General features: G+C 38.7%; 1 protein-coding gene across 18 annotated transcripts in view; it reads left to right on the forward strand.

Moving 5' to 3' along the window:
* Erc2 (ELKS/RAB6-interacting/CAST family member 2) overlaps positions 1 to 18,534 on the forward strand; it is a 1,008,017-nt gene that overhangs the window by 604,479 nt on the left and 385,004 nt on the right. For all 18 annotated transcript variants that reach the window (XR_011371144.1, XR_011371143.1, XR_011371142.1 and 15 more), the window contains one exon: positions 17,953 to 18,113. Coding sequence is in view for 15 of the 18 variants with exons in the window: in XM_070018479.1 (XP_069874580.1) it covers positions 17,953 to 18,113 (161 nt within the window). In the remaining 3 variants the exon portion in view is untranslated. The remainder of the gene's footprint in view (positions 1 to 17,952; positions 18,114 to 18,534) is intronic.

The following is an 18,534-nucleotide window of genomic DNA, read 5'->3' on the forward strand; positions in this document are numbered from 1 at the left end:
TGAGCCTAGGCATGACTTCTCTAAAGATCAACATTTGTACATACTGGAGTCACCTTTTATACATAGTGCTACTGACATTAACCAGAGGACTGGGCCTGACAGCCTGGCCCCAGCGCCAGCAGGAGGGAGAGTGGCCTGGCTGGGTGTGCACAGTTTATCTAAAGGATTGAATACAGAATCACACAGCCTAATTGTTCATCCGAAAGGAACTATGGCCCAGAGAGAGGCACCTTTAAGGTTACCAAGTGTGACCTGTCAAACGGAGTATTCATTTCAATATATGTATCATATTTATTATTTTGAATATCAAGGCTGTTTCACCTCTTAAACTCTGGGTGTCATTGTTTTTCCAATAGCTAGTTATAACCGTGTACATTCTTGGAGAAGAGAGAAGAAACATAATTAGAAATATTTTTAAAATGAAAATTATTTGAGAAGCCTATTGTAAAAAAAAAAAAAAAAAAGTCCCAACTGACATTCAGATCTTTGAGTGAATATCTGGTAGTTAAGCAGGAAGTTCAATATTTTCACGTAGGCTTGTCTCCATACTATTCTATGCTAGGGTTATGCTTAATCACTTCATATAGGACCAGACTGTTATCTCATACTGGTAATAAAAGCAATGATTAAAAAGTATGAAAAGAGCTACTGGGAGAAAATCACTTATTTTGAAAATATAATCCAGAGGTCTAAATCCTAGAAAATGTCCTTTAGAGAAAGATAGATGCCTAATTCAAAAGTAGGATACAAGTATTTAGTAAAGCCTGGAGTTTAATATAGGACTATAAATTGTGAGACCTGACAGAGAGCTTTTCAACTCACTTGTGAATTTTTATAGAACAAAGTCTCTCACCTACTTGGATTTGAGGAGTTTCTGTTTCTGCCCAAATGAACAGAAAATGTTCTCCTATGTCAACATAAACAGGGAAAAAACCCACACACTGAAAATCATGGGCAGCAGGACATATACTTTGCTTGTTTTGCCCAACAACCTATTCCTGCCGCTGTCCGTGAGGCTTCCTACAGGCAAATCCACAGCCTCATATGGGTAGGGAACAGTGGTTGGTGGCACAGCCAGGTGAGGAGCAGAGTGGTCCTGGTCCTGGTGTCAAAACCTTTCTTATGACTTCAGCTCGATGGCCGAAAAGAAAAGCCCTGCTCCCTGAGGTATGGGGAAGATGTCGGGACAGACACTTGATGACTGCTAAGATGACATCAGAGGAAGGATTCCGCATATCTGCCCCTGTTGAGAGTACTGATATGCTTTAAAAATGGAAGGAAAGTGGTGAATTCTGTTCAGCTTCAGGACGCAGCAAGGGAGGCTTGTTCTGTCTGCCTTACTTTCTGGTGTCTCTCACAACAATCGCTGGTCACTGTGTGCATGAAGGATCTGTTTAGGTGGCTGCCTTTGTTTTGAGGCTTCTCTTTATGGAGTGATTTATATCAAAGTTAGCCAATTAAGATTTGCTCTTTTCCCCATGTAACAGTAATAGCTCTGAGAGGAGGGAGCCAAGTCACTGTGGGGGGTGTTGTGCTCCAGGGGCAAAGTTGGGAGGTTCCCTTCTCCTGAAGCAACAGGGCCCAAATAAAGCCCTGATAAAACAGTTTAAATAAAAGGGAAATAGAAGCAAGCAGAAGATTTCATTCTGGCACTTCATGTCTGGATCTTGCTTTCCTCCCACTGAGATACTAACCAAGCCAGTTAGTTCAAACACATCTGCAGGATGTGTTTAGTTTGAGGATAATGAAGCATTACTGTGATTTTTCGTTTCCTGGATTCTCATTATAAGGAAACCAATACCTGTGGGGCATTTAGCTGTTAGCATGCATGATGCATTCTTGAATGCGGCACTTAAATAGGTCTGTTTTCAAGTGATGGTTTGTTTTATAGAAACAGAGTACAGGACATTTAGTCATATAACTTTTTTTTTGCTAGTCCTTGGGTTTGAAATGAGGGCCTGAATGTGATCTCTGATCTTTAGTGTTTAAATCTGTCAGTATACCATTTGAGCCACAGATCCATTTCTGACCTTTTTTGGTGGTGAATTGGAGATAAGAGTTTCATGGACTTTCCTGTGTGAGGTGGCTTCAAACCATGATCCTAAGATCTCAGACTCCTGAGTAGTTACAATTATAGGTGTGTGCTACTTGCATTCTACTTAATCATATGACTCATAAGAACATAAATGTCACATACTGTTTCAGTATGTGTCAAGCCAGTTAGTTTGAATTTTCTTTTACCTGGTTATGTAAGTAGCAGTAGAAGGCATTGATAGATTCCATGACAGTTTTGCATAGTTTTGATATTGGGGAAGAGGTACTTTTGTAAGAGTATAGGAAAAGATAAAAGGAAAGGAAAGAAAAGAAGAAATGTATAGTACTTATAGCTGACTTCAGTGTCTGCAAAATAAATGGCATGTCATTCTGGGAGATGACAATAGCAGAAAACTGATGTTTGTCTCTACATGGTTACTGCAAAAGTGTTCTTATCACTTGTTTTCATCAGCCATTATCATCACTGAAACCCTTCCACTCTATGACCTATCCTCTCCTTCAATGTATGAGGAGTACACAATGACTGATGAGGGTTGGCAGAGATCGGAAAGGCTTTGAGATCCCATGAACAGGATTCAGAAACTTCCCATATGTCATGGGTAACAGTACTGACATGGGTGTCATCTCACCTCAGCACACATTAATAAAATGGATTCACTGTGATTCTTGTTCAGGTGATTTGGAGGGCTGCTTTGAACTATTGAAGTGGCTATGGAAATCAAACTATGGTTTGTGGTTCTTGCTGAGGCTTACACTAAACTATACAATTGTGACTAAAATGATTCAACACATAATGCTTTTCTCTAAAAAGATTAGAGAAAAGTCTTAAACCTCCCCAGCTGACATTTCTTCCCTCTCATTATGGTGACCCCCATCTTGATGAAAGAAGCATTGCTACTAGGGTCCCAGCACTTGACATCAATGTCAAGTACCTTGTAGAACAGAGGCCACAAGGAAAAATGTATCCTGTCTCACTATTTTTGCTCGAGCTAGTGCCTACTGCAAAAGAATCTGTGGATGAAAATGAAATGTGTCCCACCATTTACAAAGACCCATATGATCTGTGCCCATCTCTCCAGAATCACCATGCATGTCACTCCTGTCGCAACCCACCACAACCAGGGACAGGGTAGTAACAAACACCAGACCGTGGAATTGAGGTTTGGGGCATCAGGGGCATGAAGCCTCCCACCAGCTTCAGGTGCCCAAGGTTTGTTTTACAAGGTATTTTTGAATAGAGTACAGTGGTATATGTGCAGAAAGTGAGGTCACAGTATCCTTAAAGTCACAAGTACCAATCCTGTGATACAGTTTTAATCAATATCCTTAAAGTCACAAGCACCAATCATGTGCTATCATCTTAATCAACATCCTTGAAGTCACAAGCACCAATCATGTGTTATAATCTTATTAAAGTGAAGAATAACTTCTTTAAGAAATAGAGGTAAACAGTAAATAATTTACAGTTTACATAAGCTTTTGTCTATCCCCAAGCTCCCAGAAAGTTTAGCGTGGCATTGACGTATACTCAGGATAGAAATCCGAATTCCTTAGCCCGGTGCCGGTGGCTCATGCCCATAATCCTAGCTACTCAGGAGGCTGAGATCTGAGGATCGCAGTTCAAAGCCAGCCTGGGCAGGAAAGTCTGTGAAACTCTTATCTCAAATAAAACCACCTGAAAACTGGAAGTAGGGCTGTGGCTCAAGTGGTAGAGCGCTCTCCTTGAGCTTAAGAGCTGAGAGACAGCACTCAAGCCCAGAGTTCAAGCCCCACGACTGACAAAATAAAAGAAAAAAGAAATCCAAATTCCTATCAAACCAGGACTGACTGACCTTCTCAGGATACTCTCGGCATTCTAAGAGTTCATGTTGGGAGGAGGCATTCCAACCTCCCAATTCTTTTGGGTCTCACAGCTCAACTTTTGGGGATTCTTACAACTCTTTCTCACTCTGCTTCAAGTTCTTCTCATATCTCCCACTCTTTCCCTTATTCAGGTCATCATGCACTGGGGGAGAAAAAAGGATAGGTATAGCCTTATTGACCTTATATGAGCATCTCTCTTCTGCCTCAACATTTGCTCTGGTGATTCATTTCTCTGTAGACTAGATCCCTAATATGTGGTATGTACCTTTACAGTACCTTTTTTAGGTAATTATAAATGAATGTAGTTTTAAGAAAAAATAGAGAAATCCCATGTACCTAGTACTAACAGATTACGAAATTATAGTACAATATTGCAACCACAGTATTAACATATATAGTCAGTCAAGAAACAGATATAGTCAGTCAAGAAACAGAGCATACCTTCAAGCCTGTAATCCCAGCTACTCAGGAAGCAGAATTAAGAGGATCAAGTGTTTGAAGCCTGCCCAGGCAAAAGTTAGCAAGACCCCATCTCAAAAACAAACTGGACACGGTGATTCACACTTGCAATCTTAGTTACCTGGGGGAGTTAGGGTAGCCTGAGCAAAAAGCAGGAGACCCTATCTAAAAGTCAAAAATTAAAATTAGAAAAAGAAAAAGGGTCAGGCACTGGTGGCTCATGCCTGTAATCCTAGCTACTTGGGAGGCTGAGATCTGAGAATATGGTTGGAAGCCAGCCTGGCAGGAAAATCTGAGACTCTTAATTAGCCACCAAAAAAAGCCAGAAGTGGAACTGTGGTTCAAGTGGTATGCTAGCCTTGAGCTTAGTATGGCTGTAGTGATGGTATTTGCTAAGTACAAGCCATCATTAACAAAGGATTTCTTATGTTGCACTTTACAACTACACTAGTCTCTATGATCCCCACTTCTTATCATGACAATTACTAATCTGTTCTCCATTTTTTCTAATTTTGTCATTTCAAGAACATTATACAAGTGGAAACATGTAGTATGTGACTTTTTCAGATAGGTCTTTTCAATTAGCATAATTTTCTAACTACTCTTGTACATCAGTACCTCATGTCTTTTTAAAAATTAAGTCATATTCCATGACCTGTTGGATCATTGTTGAACTGATTTCTTGTTGACAAATGAATAAGCTCTTTTCTATTGGGGCTGTGACAAATAGTGCTGCTAGAGAATTCATTAATGTTTTTGGTATAAACATATGTTTTCATTTTTCTTATTCATCATTTTATTTTCCAGTGGTACAAATTATCATAATCCTTACCCACATTGGTTATTTCATCCTTTCTAGTCACTGTGTAGTGATACTTTATTGTGGTTTAAATCTGTGTTTTCCTAATTTGTAATTATTTGAAATATTCTTTTGCTTATTTACCTCTGTTTCAGGGATATGCTTCCTGTCTAGTCTACTTTTAGAAAAGTTACTGTTGTATTTAGAGTATTCTTTATATATTCTCTGTTTTTTCTCAGATAGCTGGTTTGTAAATAATTTCTCCCAATTTCATAGCTTTCTTTTCATTTGTCCTCTCAAGAAGGTCCTCACAAAGAGGAGGTCTACTGTACCAATCTTGATTTTGATATGAACTCTAAGACCTAGGTGCAGATTTTCTACAATCTTTAAAAAGGTTTCTAGTTTTGTATTTTTCACCTAAGTTCTTCATCCCCTTTGAAGTAATTCTTATGGAACATATAAGGTTTAGGTTGATGGTTTTATTTCTTTTCTGCCTATATAATTGTTCAGTTTGTTTTCTGCCTATTTAATGGGCTACTTTCTCCAGCACAATTTATTGAAAAGACATTTTTCCTCCAGTAAATTAACTGATTTGACCTTTTGCCAAGCACCATTTTTGTTAGCCTGTTTGTTTTTTTAAAATTCTATTTCATAGATCTAGGCATCTGTTCCTCTGCCAGTACCACCCTACCTTGGTTACTGGAACTACACAGTGTTTTATTATTGGACAGAGTGTGATTTCTCCTATACTTTTTCTGGACTATTTTTGTTACTTTGGATTCTGTGCCTTTTCATAGAAGGTTTATGTTCAGCTTGCATTTTTATACATTTTTATTCTTGCCAATATTTCATTAGGAATTTCATTAAATCTATGGTCAGCCTGAGAGTCTTATAATTCTCAACTATTCTATATTTCTTCATTTATTTAAGTCATCTGATTTTATTTCATCATAATTATGTAACTTTTGGCACATAGATCCGGTACATGTTTCATTAAGCTTGGAAGTACATGTTTCATTTTTTGAAGTGATTATAAATAGTATTTGATTTTAAATTTTAGTTTCCATGTATTTATTGTTGATATATAAGACTATATCTTTTCTGTGTTGATCTTATATCCTATGATTTTGCTGAACCTATTTATTCTACATTTTTTGAAGATGGTTTGGGATCTTCTACATAGATAATTGTATTATCTACAGATAAGGATAGTTTTTTATTTTTACTTTTTATGCTTTTTAAACTTTTTTCTTGCTTTATTTATTATAGTTGCTAGAACTTGAAGTGATATGTTGACTAGGAGAAGTGAGAACAAATATCCTTGCCTTTCTTCTGCTCTTTGAGGGAAGTAAACAGTAGAAAATACTTTGATATCATGTGCATTTTATTTTATTTTGCCAACTGTGGCTGGCAAAATTAGAAAATGATCCTTGCAATATCGTTTTCCTATTATTTATATCCTATATAATTTGTAGGACTATATAGCAAGTTGACTTTAAGAAATATCATCCTTGTTGGTCCTGAACTGATCAGGTAAGCTCAGAGGGCAGTCTGCTTGCTAGTTACCTTGTGCTTCCTGACAGAGGCTCATGCCAGTGAGTCCTGCAGCCATCCCTGGGGAAAACAGTTTATTGCTGGAGTGGGCTAGGGTTTGCTGGGTCCTCCAGTGGGAAACGAAAGTTTTTGCAATGAACAGGGCCAGGTTGAAGAGAAGAACTTCCTGTATACTCAGGTATCTTTTATCACTTGCAGCCTAGGACTCTGCCCTCTACTGCCAGACCACCCAATTTACCAGGGAGAATCTCCTACCCCCACAAAACATAGCCCTTGCCCCAGACTCTCAATCCATTGTCACAATCTCTGAAACAAGGAACACTGAAAAAAATGAAGGGCTGTAAGGAAGAAGGTAAGGCTTTGTGGAGGTGATTAAGAGGGCATCTATAGCCACATATCCTGGAACAGACCATTCCCTTCCATACTCTGAAGCCAATACTAGAATGCTATATAGCCTGTTGGAGTGTAGTCTGTCTTCAGTTCTGTTTGCTCGTGTGCTTTCTTTGAATATTAAATATGACTGTTTAAAACTGGTAGAATTACTCTTACTATAGATAGCACTGTGAGCATTTGATATTTTTGCTGTGTTCATATCTATAAATATCTATTATATATAAATATCTATTATATGTATATTATATTATGTATATGTATATGTATTATATATATATATATATATATATATACACACACACACACACACACACAAATGTATACTGAGTCCTCCTGTGTGTAGTTTTCCACTGGAGGTGGTCTTTTTGATCCAGGTGAAGTTGAGTGGAGTTTATTATTTTCTTCACTGTACAAATAGCTTAATTTTGTGTATTATGGTGGCTGATGTCAGGAGATTTTTGTCAAGGACTCGGCTGCTTCTGAGTTGGAGAGTCAAAATACAAAACAGCTTTGATGTGAGGCTGATTCTCCATTTCTGACTTTAAAGACTTGGTGATGATACAAATGGCAAGGAATGCAGGTGTCATCTAGGAGTTGGGGGTAGCAAAGAAACAGTGACCTCATAACTATTTCTGCAAGAAATTGAGTTCTATTTTACACATGTGAGCATAGAAGAGGACCCTGAGCTACAAGTATGAATGCAGATCAGCTGATAAGTTGATTTCAAATTTATGAGACCCTGATTGAAGAACCAATAACAGCATGTCCAGACTTCTAACCTACAGAACCATGAGTTATTTATGGTAATTCATCATATAGGAATAAAAACTAAAGTCAACCAAGGTATTTTAAAACAATGCTGAGGTGAAAGTACATAATGAATACTGTAGTCTTGAAACAAAAGGGACCTAAGATCTCTCCACTAATTTATGTTCATCTAGGTTGAATGATGGATGTTATATATAGATCTAAAGACACTGAGGAAAATGAATCAAACCTTATCCTTACTCTTAGGTGTCCATGGCCCAGTGTTTCCCCCTACACCTTCTCATTACAGATCTTGTTAATGAATCTCCCATTATATTGTACTCAACAATCATATTCAATTTCTGATAAAGAATAGCCACCTGGGTCTGGGTAAATCCATGATCTTTTCTGAGCTTGAGTTACTTAACAGTTAAGAAGCCTGCTTCTTTGGGAATACATGAAACTCCAATAATCTCTCATACCATTGTCTATTGATAATAGGTTGTGCCAAGTGGAAGCATGCATGCAAGGCATTAAACTTCATGTGTTCACAGCACAAGATGACATAGAGGGAAGTCACTATTGTTCAAGGTAGATGTTAATAGAATATAAGGATCTTGAGGGATCATACTTGGCATACTTGGAATTAAGCTTGAGGGCATGCAGAGCCAAGCCAGCAGAAGAATTCAAAGTAATGGAGACCATTTTATTCTTTCTTCTTAGAATGTGATCACATTGAGATTTCTATCACAAGAAATTAGATCTATTAGACTGCATTGCTCTGATTTATTGAAAGAATGAACTGATCATGCTATAAATGATAGGAACAAAAGGTTCTGACTTTCTAGAGCCTGAGTGTTGCCAGAATTAAAAGATTTAAAAAATCAGACAAGGCCCAAAGAAGCATAGGTCCCATGGTTTCCCTTATTTGCAATATCTAGTATAGATATGAGTCAAGCAGAAAAGGTCAGATAATGTGATGTTAGGAAAATGAACCCTTAAATATGTATTTTAATGTTTTCGTTTCTTCCATGCATATGTTTCTAACGCATTTATAAGATTATTTCTTTGTTGCTTTGTATGTCCCTCCCCCACAGTGTAACCCCCGCTTTCACTATATTTGATGTCAGTATAACATGTGGAGGAGATGGGGGCAAACAAGTCGTTTAAGGATTCAGGTGGACCTGTTGCAACAATGAGAAGTACAAAATGTCATGTCAAAACCAGCTTTACAATGTCGGTGGGGGGGGGGAGGGGGGTATAATCGGGTGGGGGGAGGGGGGAGGCTGGGAAGGGAGGTGAAGGGTAAACAAAGGAGGAGGCTGCAATGCTTGGTAAGAAATGTATGCATTATCCTGCCCATGTAATTGTAGCCCCTCTGTACAGTATGTTCTCAAATAAAATAAAATAATATTTAAAAAAAATCAGACAAGGCTATATACACACAAGGCAAAATAAATAAATGAATGACCAGAATGGTCACTGAGATTTTGTCAAGGACTCTGCTACTTCTGAGTTAGAGAGTGAAAACATAAAACAGCTTTAATGTGAGGGTGATTCTCCATTGCTGACTTTAAAGACTTGGTGGTGATGCAGAGGTACAAATGGCAAGGAATGCAGGTAGCATCTAGGAGGTGAGAGTAGCAAAGAAACAGTGACCTCATAACTATTTCTGCAAGAAGATCTATTTTACACATGTGAGCATAGAAGAGCATAGAAGCTTATTAGGGAAAAGAGTTAAATGAACAATACATGTGGGAATTATAGGGCAGGGTGAAGGTGGCAGGAATAACTGGAATCATGAAAACATAGACAATCCCTGGCAAACATGTATTGCAATCACCATAATTCTAAGAGATTGTCAGGGCTAAGAACCCATGCAGAGAAGTATAGCTGCCTAGGGGCATTTTTGACTAAGAATAAATACCACAGTAAGTGCTACCAGAAGGTCCTGTCCCACTCTACAGTTCTGCAGACTGTGGTCCACAGGTAGCTAATTCTTCTATGGGATCTGAGATACTTTCTATACAGACTTTACTTGGTTGAATTTTTATTCTTGTTTACTTTAATAATGCACATTTATAGCAATAAGTGATAAATATGAAGAAATCCCTGAGCCTAGAAATGAACCCACATGAAAAGGAAATGCATTTCCTTTTAGGGCTTTTTCTATTCATGTACATTTAAAACTCTTACCCCAGAGGGGAATGGATTATATTTACTACTAATGCCTTTCTTTTACCACTTTCTTGTACATCTTTCTTTTATATTTAATCTATCAACTTTAATGTCTGACAGATATTTCCACAATTGGCCCTGTGATTATTACTGTTTCTGGGGCCTCATTGGGACCACAGCTATCTACTCTAAGAGCTCCGACTCCTTACTCCCTATACTGCTCCTATAGAGTGTCCAAAATCCTGTTAGGGAAAGGCAGCATTTTGTCTTGCACCAGGACTGATACAGAGAATACAGAAAACCTCCCTACTGCTCAAAACAACCTACAGCAAAGCCATCTGGACTCACACCAGAGAGCCTCTCTCTGATGAGGTTACATGGAGCCAAACATCCTGTGGAGTCAAGCATACTTGAGGGTATGCTGGAGAAGGTTGCTCATGTGTGCTTTAGCATTCTTTGATTGACTGCAATCTGTTTGGTCAGTTGCATATTTTTTTTACATTTTTTATTATTATATCTTTAAGTAGTTGTACAAAGAAGTTTCCATTCTACAAAACAGTATATGAGTACAAGGTGTCTGACAACTTTGTCACCCATCTCTCCTAACCAATCCCTTCTCTCACTTTTTTAAAAATTGAGATTAGGTGATTACATAAATTTCACATATTTCACAGTATTGTGGAAGAGTGATACTTAGTTAAAATCACAAACACGTTTTAACCTTCATTCTTGACCATATATTGGGCAGATGTATGCACGCAACAGAAGAAAGCCAGAAGGAGGAGCAGAAGAAATGGAACAACATACAATTAAGGGTCCCATCAGTTGCACTAGACATAGAAGAAGAAGAACTAAGCAACCCAAAGACAGTGATGGGAAGGGAGGAATGAGAGGGAAAGAGGGAACAACCTATACTAAGCAAAAGGAAAGAAATGTAATCATCACCTGATATGGAAGAAATAATTTGTATCGTCAAAGCTCATAGAATTCACAAACTTTATAGACCAGGATAATGACAGTTGCATATGTTTTTTACATGCTTTCATCTTTTATAATGGTATGGAATTTTGTTAGTTAGCCTGGAAAGAGAAGGGGGAAAAGGAGATCTTAAAATGTATTCAAAAGCAATGAACTGGAGGCCAGACAAGCTTAGTTGAAGTGGGTATTGTTTGAAGTAGAATCATGGGAAGGTAACATAGTCAGGCAAAGCTTCTAGTACCTTAAATCACAGCACACCTAGAGGCTGGCCAGGTCCAGGCCCAGAGCAGTCTGGGCATGTTCAGTTTCAACCTTTTCCAAAAGGTGTCACTGTAAGGCAGCAGTGGGGAAGGCAGGAAGGAGGAAGAGATAGAAACATAAGATAACAGAAATTGGCAAAATCAAGTCAGTCCTCCTCAACAGGTCTTTGAGCTCAACATTATTGTCTGAGAAGTAGAGAAGTAGCTGCTATATGGGACAGAGAGGTTAAGCTCTTATCTTGGGTTAAGTTTTTTATCTGAGTTAAGCTTTTTATTCTGATCTTAGGATGACCTTCTGAGCCCAAAGCAGAGCTAGTAGAGTAGAGCTGGTTCCATGCACGATCTGGATGGCTATAACCTGGGATGTGGAATTTCATTGTCTCAGTGTTCTGGTGCAAACTGAAAACTGCTATTCTCTTGCACTTAAGGTGGTGTGAAGACAGGAAACCTGCATGGGTGGTGGAGTCTGACATATGTTTTTAAAAATGGGGCTTTAAAACTTCCAAATCATTAATATAAAGTACATATCAGATTAAAATGGATATATTACTTAAGGTGAGAAAATTTCAAGATATTTGAAGATCAGCTCATGCCAAGTAAGCTCTTAGAAAACTCAGGAAACACCCTATGTTCGGAAAAGAGCTGTGGATCTTAGAGCATGCTTTTGGCAGATACCTGAGAAGTGATTTTTTAAGTATCTAATACTACACATGTATGTGCAAGTTAAATGAACACATATTAACAATTTAAGGTCTTAACTCTTTTACTTTATTGTTCTAAAATTCCATTGTTCACTCTCAAAGATCTGATAGTTATTCAGGTCTGTATACAAGGACTAGAGTTTAGAAGACCATTTGATAGTTTCATTATTTTAGTATGTGTGATGCTACAAGCCACTCAAATGTACACAAAAAATCTTGGAAACTTAACCATTGCGTGATCTGAAACACAGAATGACTAAGAACACTAGAAATGGAACTCAAATATCAAGAGCTTCTTGGTTTTGTTTATATGTGTGTTTTTAAATTAATGAGGCCAGATCAATCTGTAGCATTCCCTAATGGACCACTAAACAACTGTTTTTCATTCTGGACTTACCTCCAACACTGACCACTTTTGAGGACTACTGTGTGGCTAGTGTCCAGCAGGGTGCCTGGTGCATGGCATTTACCCAGTGGAGAATAGAGTAAAGCAAGGAAGGGATACACATCTCAAAGAGCAAGACTAAAGGTTACTTCTATTCAGTGCAGAAGCTAGGCATTTTTATTATGCTTCTGTGAAATTCAGAGATCTTCTGTACTCTGGCAGCTACTGTGTGGCAGTGAACCCTGGTCTTCTATCTTCACAGCAGCTGAAACTGAGTCCCTCATTTCCATAGCAAATAAAAGGTGCTCAGGGAAAGAAAGCAAGAACTTGTAGGGCATTTGGTGAGGATGGTGAGGGGACCAATGATTCATGGGGTAAGAAAGTATCAAGTTTGGACTTACACTTCATCCATCATTGCACTAAGTGGGTCAGAGTGGGGTGTTTCAGAATCACCTCTTTGTATTCCCCTTCCTCACATTGTGCAAGGATTTATTGAGTGTGGACACTGATACCAAGTCATTTGCTGAAGGGGTTTCCAAAGAAGATGGAGACATGGTCCCTGGCCTTTGGGGCATTACAGTTCAGTGGTAGCAGTTAAGTGTATGCATTGTGCAGAACAAGCAGACAGTGAAAACTGTAGGTCCTCCAGGTGAGTGGAGGCAGTGTGGGCAGGAGCCACTGCAGGGTTTGACACAGAGTGTCAGAACTGTGTGACAGCTTCTTCACACTTGATAGCAGAAGATCAGAAGGTTTAGAAGGCAGTTCTCCAGCTGGGCTTGACTCTGGAATCACCTGAATCTTTAATCAAGTATGGGCATTGGGCTCCTATCCTCCCATGTTTTGAGTCAATTTGGAAGGATGTGATCACAGCTTAAAATGTGAAGCGGCATGAAAACATTGACTTAAAACTGACATAAGGTCACAGATTATCTACAGATAGAACCAAAACTTGACCCACATCGGACTGCCTTCAGAGTTCCAGCATTTGATCACATCACAAGGTGAAAGAGGATAAGTATAGAAAGGTCCTTGATGGATGGTCAGTTTTAGTAAGCAGAGAAGAACATGGAGGGCAATCCAGGAGAAAGAGAGAGAGAGAGAGAGACAGACAGACAGACAGACATCTAGACAGAGACAGAGAGAGACAGAGACAGAGATGGAGACGGAGACGGAGAGGGAGAGGGAGAGTGTTGTGGTAGATGACACCACACACAACATCCTTGAATTCAGTCATAAGCTAACCTCAACTGGTTCAAATACCAGGTACTGCATAAATAAAAGCTGTCATTTCTATGATACCATGTACCAGATATTTTTCTTAGAATATCACACATAATAACTCATTTAATCTTGACAAAAACTCTTTGAGCTCTGCTTCTCAAGTGAGGGACTCGAGGTGTGCAGAAATTTTATAACTCACCAAGAGCTACCCAGCTGGCAAGTGGCATGCTGGCTCCTGAATTATACCTGTAATCCCTATCCTGTGTCACCTCTCATGTGAAGAATGTACTAAGGGTTTTCATATTTGCCAGTTCCTGTCTTGAACATTTACATTCATTGCTTTGTGTAATATTTGCAATAACTTGCAAGAAATAACATTGTTACAGATAAGAAAACCCAGACTCTTTCTTAAGGTCCCACAACCTGTAAATGGTGAAGTGGGTATTATTAGGACAATCTAGCCTTTAACCATTCTTACTGTTTTAAGACTTTATGTTTTTTAATTTCAAGTTAATATCTTCATTGTAACATCATATATAAAATACATAAAAATTAAATAACTTTTGTGTTTGGAGTGATGAATTCAGAACTCAAATGAAGCATACTCCATTTTGGTAATCTATCAGCTTCCAAAAACCTTTTGGGAATCCCTGATACTCTAAGGAACACAGTTTATAAAGCACTACTGTGGAGAGTCAGAGTCTTCCAGATGTTAGGACATGCCAGTAATATTTCTGGCAAACATTGATGGTTTAGCCATATTTCCTAGCAGTGAGAGGGAGGAGTAGTTGTAACCATGATGCTTACAGAATTTGAGTTCTAGTCCTGTGGATCTCAGTTCATAGATATATTTGAAGCTCAGCATGGTGAGATACATGCTTATAATGTCAACTACTTACCAGGTAGAGATCAGGAGAATCAAGAGAGGCCAGGTGAGGTACAGTTAGGGAGACCCCTTTCTCAGAAGCAAAATACAAAAAGAAAGGACCAAAGGTATGGATCAAGAGGTAGAGTACTTACATCGCAGGCATGAGGCTCACATTTGAACTCTATTACTGAAAAAAAAGATGAAGTACAAGACACATAGTCAAAACATCTCAAAAAAGTCAAAAGGGCAGCTTAATTCTTTTTTTAAATTATTCAAGTCATTGTGTAAGAGTTGCCACTTAACAAAGCAGTTTATGGATATGATATATCTTGATCAGTGTTGTCCCTTTCAACCCATCCCATACCTACCTACCCCTATCCTCACTCTGAATTTTGTTGTATCTATACTGAATTCTTAACTGCCCTTTTTACCCCTCTTCTCCTCTTCATTCATCTACCCCTTTCACCTTGACCTTACCCTATCCCTTTAGAGTACCTGCTTCCTGGTATTTTATTTAGCTGAACTTTGATTTTGGCTTTCTATAGAATTATACTGTTTGAGATTTCCCTTGAATCTACTGTATTTCAGTAAATTCATTTGTGTATTCTTGCATGATACTCAGCATATTTACTTATGAGTTTTAAGCTAATTCTAGCTTCTACATATAAGTGGAAACATGGATCCTTTGTTTCTCTGGGCCTGACTTAGTTCATCTAACATAATTTTTCCCAAGACTTTCCATTTCTTTACAAATGGTACAATATCATTTCTGATGGATGAATAAAATTCTATTGTGTATATATACCACATTTTCTTGATCCATTTGTCCATTGAGAGGCATCTGGGCTGATTCTATGCCTTGGCTACTATGAATAGTGCTGTAATAAACATGGTTGTGCTGGTGATTTTACTGTGGCCTAGTTTATAATCTTTTGGGTAAATGCCCAGGAGTGGAATTGCTGGATCATCGGATAGTTCTATGCTTAATTTTTTTTCTTTTGGTTGGTTGTGGGGCTTGAACTCTGGGCCTGGGCGCTGTCTCTCAGTTCTTCAGCTCAAGGCTAGTGCTCTATCACTTGAGCCATAGTGCCACTTCCGGTTTTCTGGTGGTTTATTGGAGATAAGAGTTTCTCGGACTTTCCTGCCCTGGCTGGCTTTGAACCGCGATCCTCAGATCTCAGCCTCCTGAGTAGCTAGGATTACAGGTGTGAACCACCCTGCTGTGTTTAATATGTGAGGCACCTCCACACGGCTTTCCAGAGTGGTTGAACAAGTTCACATTCTCACCAACACTATATAAGGGCTCCCTTTTGGCCATATAATGGCCATTCTGTTTTGATAGTAACAGAAATTATTTTCAGAAGTATAGAACACTAACTTTAGGCAGAAACTCTAGACATTCCCTAGAAAACTGAGACTCTGACAGTGAATATGTGTGAATGGTTTATAGGGATCTGAGACCAGTATCCATATATTGTCTACCTCAGTAATTCTGTCCAGGGACACCGGAAGTGGGATAAGTAAGGAGCCTTCACCTATGGCACTGCTTCCAAAGTGACAAGAATCACATCAGTCTCACCTGACCCTAGGAGTTTACTGATGTTAGGGGGACCAGTGGCATCTCTATCAGCTAAAAGGCCAGGTTACATTCATCTGGGTTCTCAGGTTCCCCATGTCATATTTCTGAACAACAGTCAACACTTGAAAATATAACTGGATTCATATAAAAGTAACTTATGATTGCTGCTGGCAATCTTGTGGCAGGTGATCTAAGAACCTATAGAAGTAGTTTAGTAATCCTGGGTTTATAGTTTTCTGACAATTCAGCTTCAACTAATGAGGAAGTAATCAGCCAATGAGAACTCCTGAGACCCTCTCTTCCTTGGAATCAGCAATATGTTAGAAATAAAGAATAATTTGTGACAAGAAGTGAGGCCTGAATACACTGGCCAGGGGGCTTAGGCAGGCTCTCTTAATGGGCCCTTAGAATGACCTTAACTGTGCTTTTCCTTGACACTGCTGTTGAGTCAATAAAAAGAAAAAAAATAGGAAAAAAAAAGGAAGAAAACTATAGCTTGTACCCAGGCTCCATCCTGTACTGCTTTTTAGGAGAGCTTCTGCTCATATTTGTGAAATTCTATGAACTTATATGAGGAACTAAAAAGGTTTTGTTTTTTAAAATCTTATGTCTTTATAACATTAAAATAATTCTATTCTAAAGTTAAACAGGTGAGGTTTTGACTTGCATAGATTATTCTTTATATTCTTTGCCTTTTAAACTGTTCTTCCCTTTGGCTTTGATTTAAATTACATGGCCATTAAGTTCCCTTTTTTAAATAAATCAGGAAAAAAAGTAGGGCTTACTGACTCTTAAGAGCAAGATATTTACCTTGGGTATGCACCTTAATAATGACTCTGAATAAATTCCATGTAAACTGCAGAAATTGTGTAGAAAATCTTTGTGAATTGGAACTTAATATGTCATTGACACATTTTGAAGAGTGACTTAGGTGATGGATGAATCCATGCTGCCAAGTTCAGCTGGAAGGGCTGGCTTAGGAAGCCACACATCAGCTCTGGAATTGAGATTCCTGGAACCATGAATCAGTAGGGTGGATGAAGCCTGCATGTGTGTGCAGAGATGGCATTTCACCAGCTTGCTGCATAAAAGTTGTTGTTAACATGACTATACACATGAACCCTCTTTGTTGCGTGTGGGATTTAAAGGTCCTTGATAGTCTGGGGAGGGCAAAACCTTGCCTTAGGATTCCCTGGTCAATATTTTTGGGACCTGACTGAAAACTCTGGATATCTGATCATCTGGCTTGTTTCTACGACGTATTAGCACCCCATAAAAATTACATGTCATTTATTTCACGTTTAGAACCCTCTCAGACTTCAGGGGAAAGCAAACTTGAACCTTTTGTGGCTGGAATTTTGTTTACCTTTGGCCAAACCTTGCTTCCTGAAGGTAAGGCAGGGAGGTGAGGTGAGAAGGGTTCTGAAGCTCCATGCACATCAAATAGATTTAGCCAAACAAGATGTTGATAGGTTAAAATGTGAATGAATCTGAAACACATCAGTTAACTTCCTGTCAAAGTACACTGAATGTGAAACACAGAAGTATATTGTGCCTGGCAAAATGCATTTTGAGTGTTGCCCTCCTCCAACTGTGAGGAACTCTTTGAGATGTTCAAACACAGTTTGAAATTGGGTCAAGTTGCTCATCCCTCACCCAAACTTCTCATAAATGCATTAAATAATCTCTATGAAGAGACAATTTACATGAATGTAGCTGCTGAAGAATTTGTACATTTCTTGAGTCTGAAGCATTATTAATCAGTGGCAATTGAAGATTGGGCCCCAGGACACAGTGTCTGATTTCAGAACATCTATGGTTCTGGGATATGTTGTCAGAACACAGGGTAGCAGGGAATGCCTTGTACTTAAATGAAGGAGAAATCGCACACACAGCCCCATGTGCCTTTCAGATAGAGGAGCTAATGAACGCATTGGAGAAGACCAGACAAGAGTTGGATGCCACCAAAGCCCGTCTTGCCTCTACACAGCAGTCCTTGGCAGAAAAGGAAGCACACTTGGCTAACCTTCGGATTGAGAGGCGGAAACAGCTGGAGGAGATCCTGGAGATGAAGTGAGTACCCATTTTTTTGCATTTCTGGTCTTTCCTCATCTCTCTTTGAGGGTAGGAAAGGAGAAGGGCTAGAGAAGGTGGAGAAAGAGCTCAGAGATTGAATTATTTAGTTAATACTGCACTAGTCATTTCTGAGATATTTTCTTTATGTTTTTGTTACAACTTTGCTGTCTCAATTTGCACATTTTCTCACATATATATTTATGAAAAAGTAAATATATAGGTATTCATCATTAGATTTTCTATGTTTGGTGGATAGTGCTGGTATTTCTAGATCTGTTGCAAAAGTCTGAGTCATCTAACAGATGTAGGCCTTATTAAGCACAATGGTAATTTGAATGCTGCCAGGAGTTATTAGGAAAATTTTCTCAGGATATATTTCCTAATTGTGACTATAAGTTTGCTAATTAGATCGTTTTCA

This window comes from Dipodomys merriami, unplaced genomic scaffold (assembly GCF_024711535.1).
Source record: "Dipodomys merriami isolate MVZ:Mamm:240054 unplaced genomic scaffold, mDipMer1.0.p SCAF_13, whole genome shotgun sequence".
NCBI classification, from domain to species: Eukaryota; Metazoa; Chordata; class Mammalia; order Rodentia; family Heteromyidae; genus Dipodomys; species Dipodomys merriami.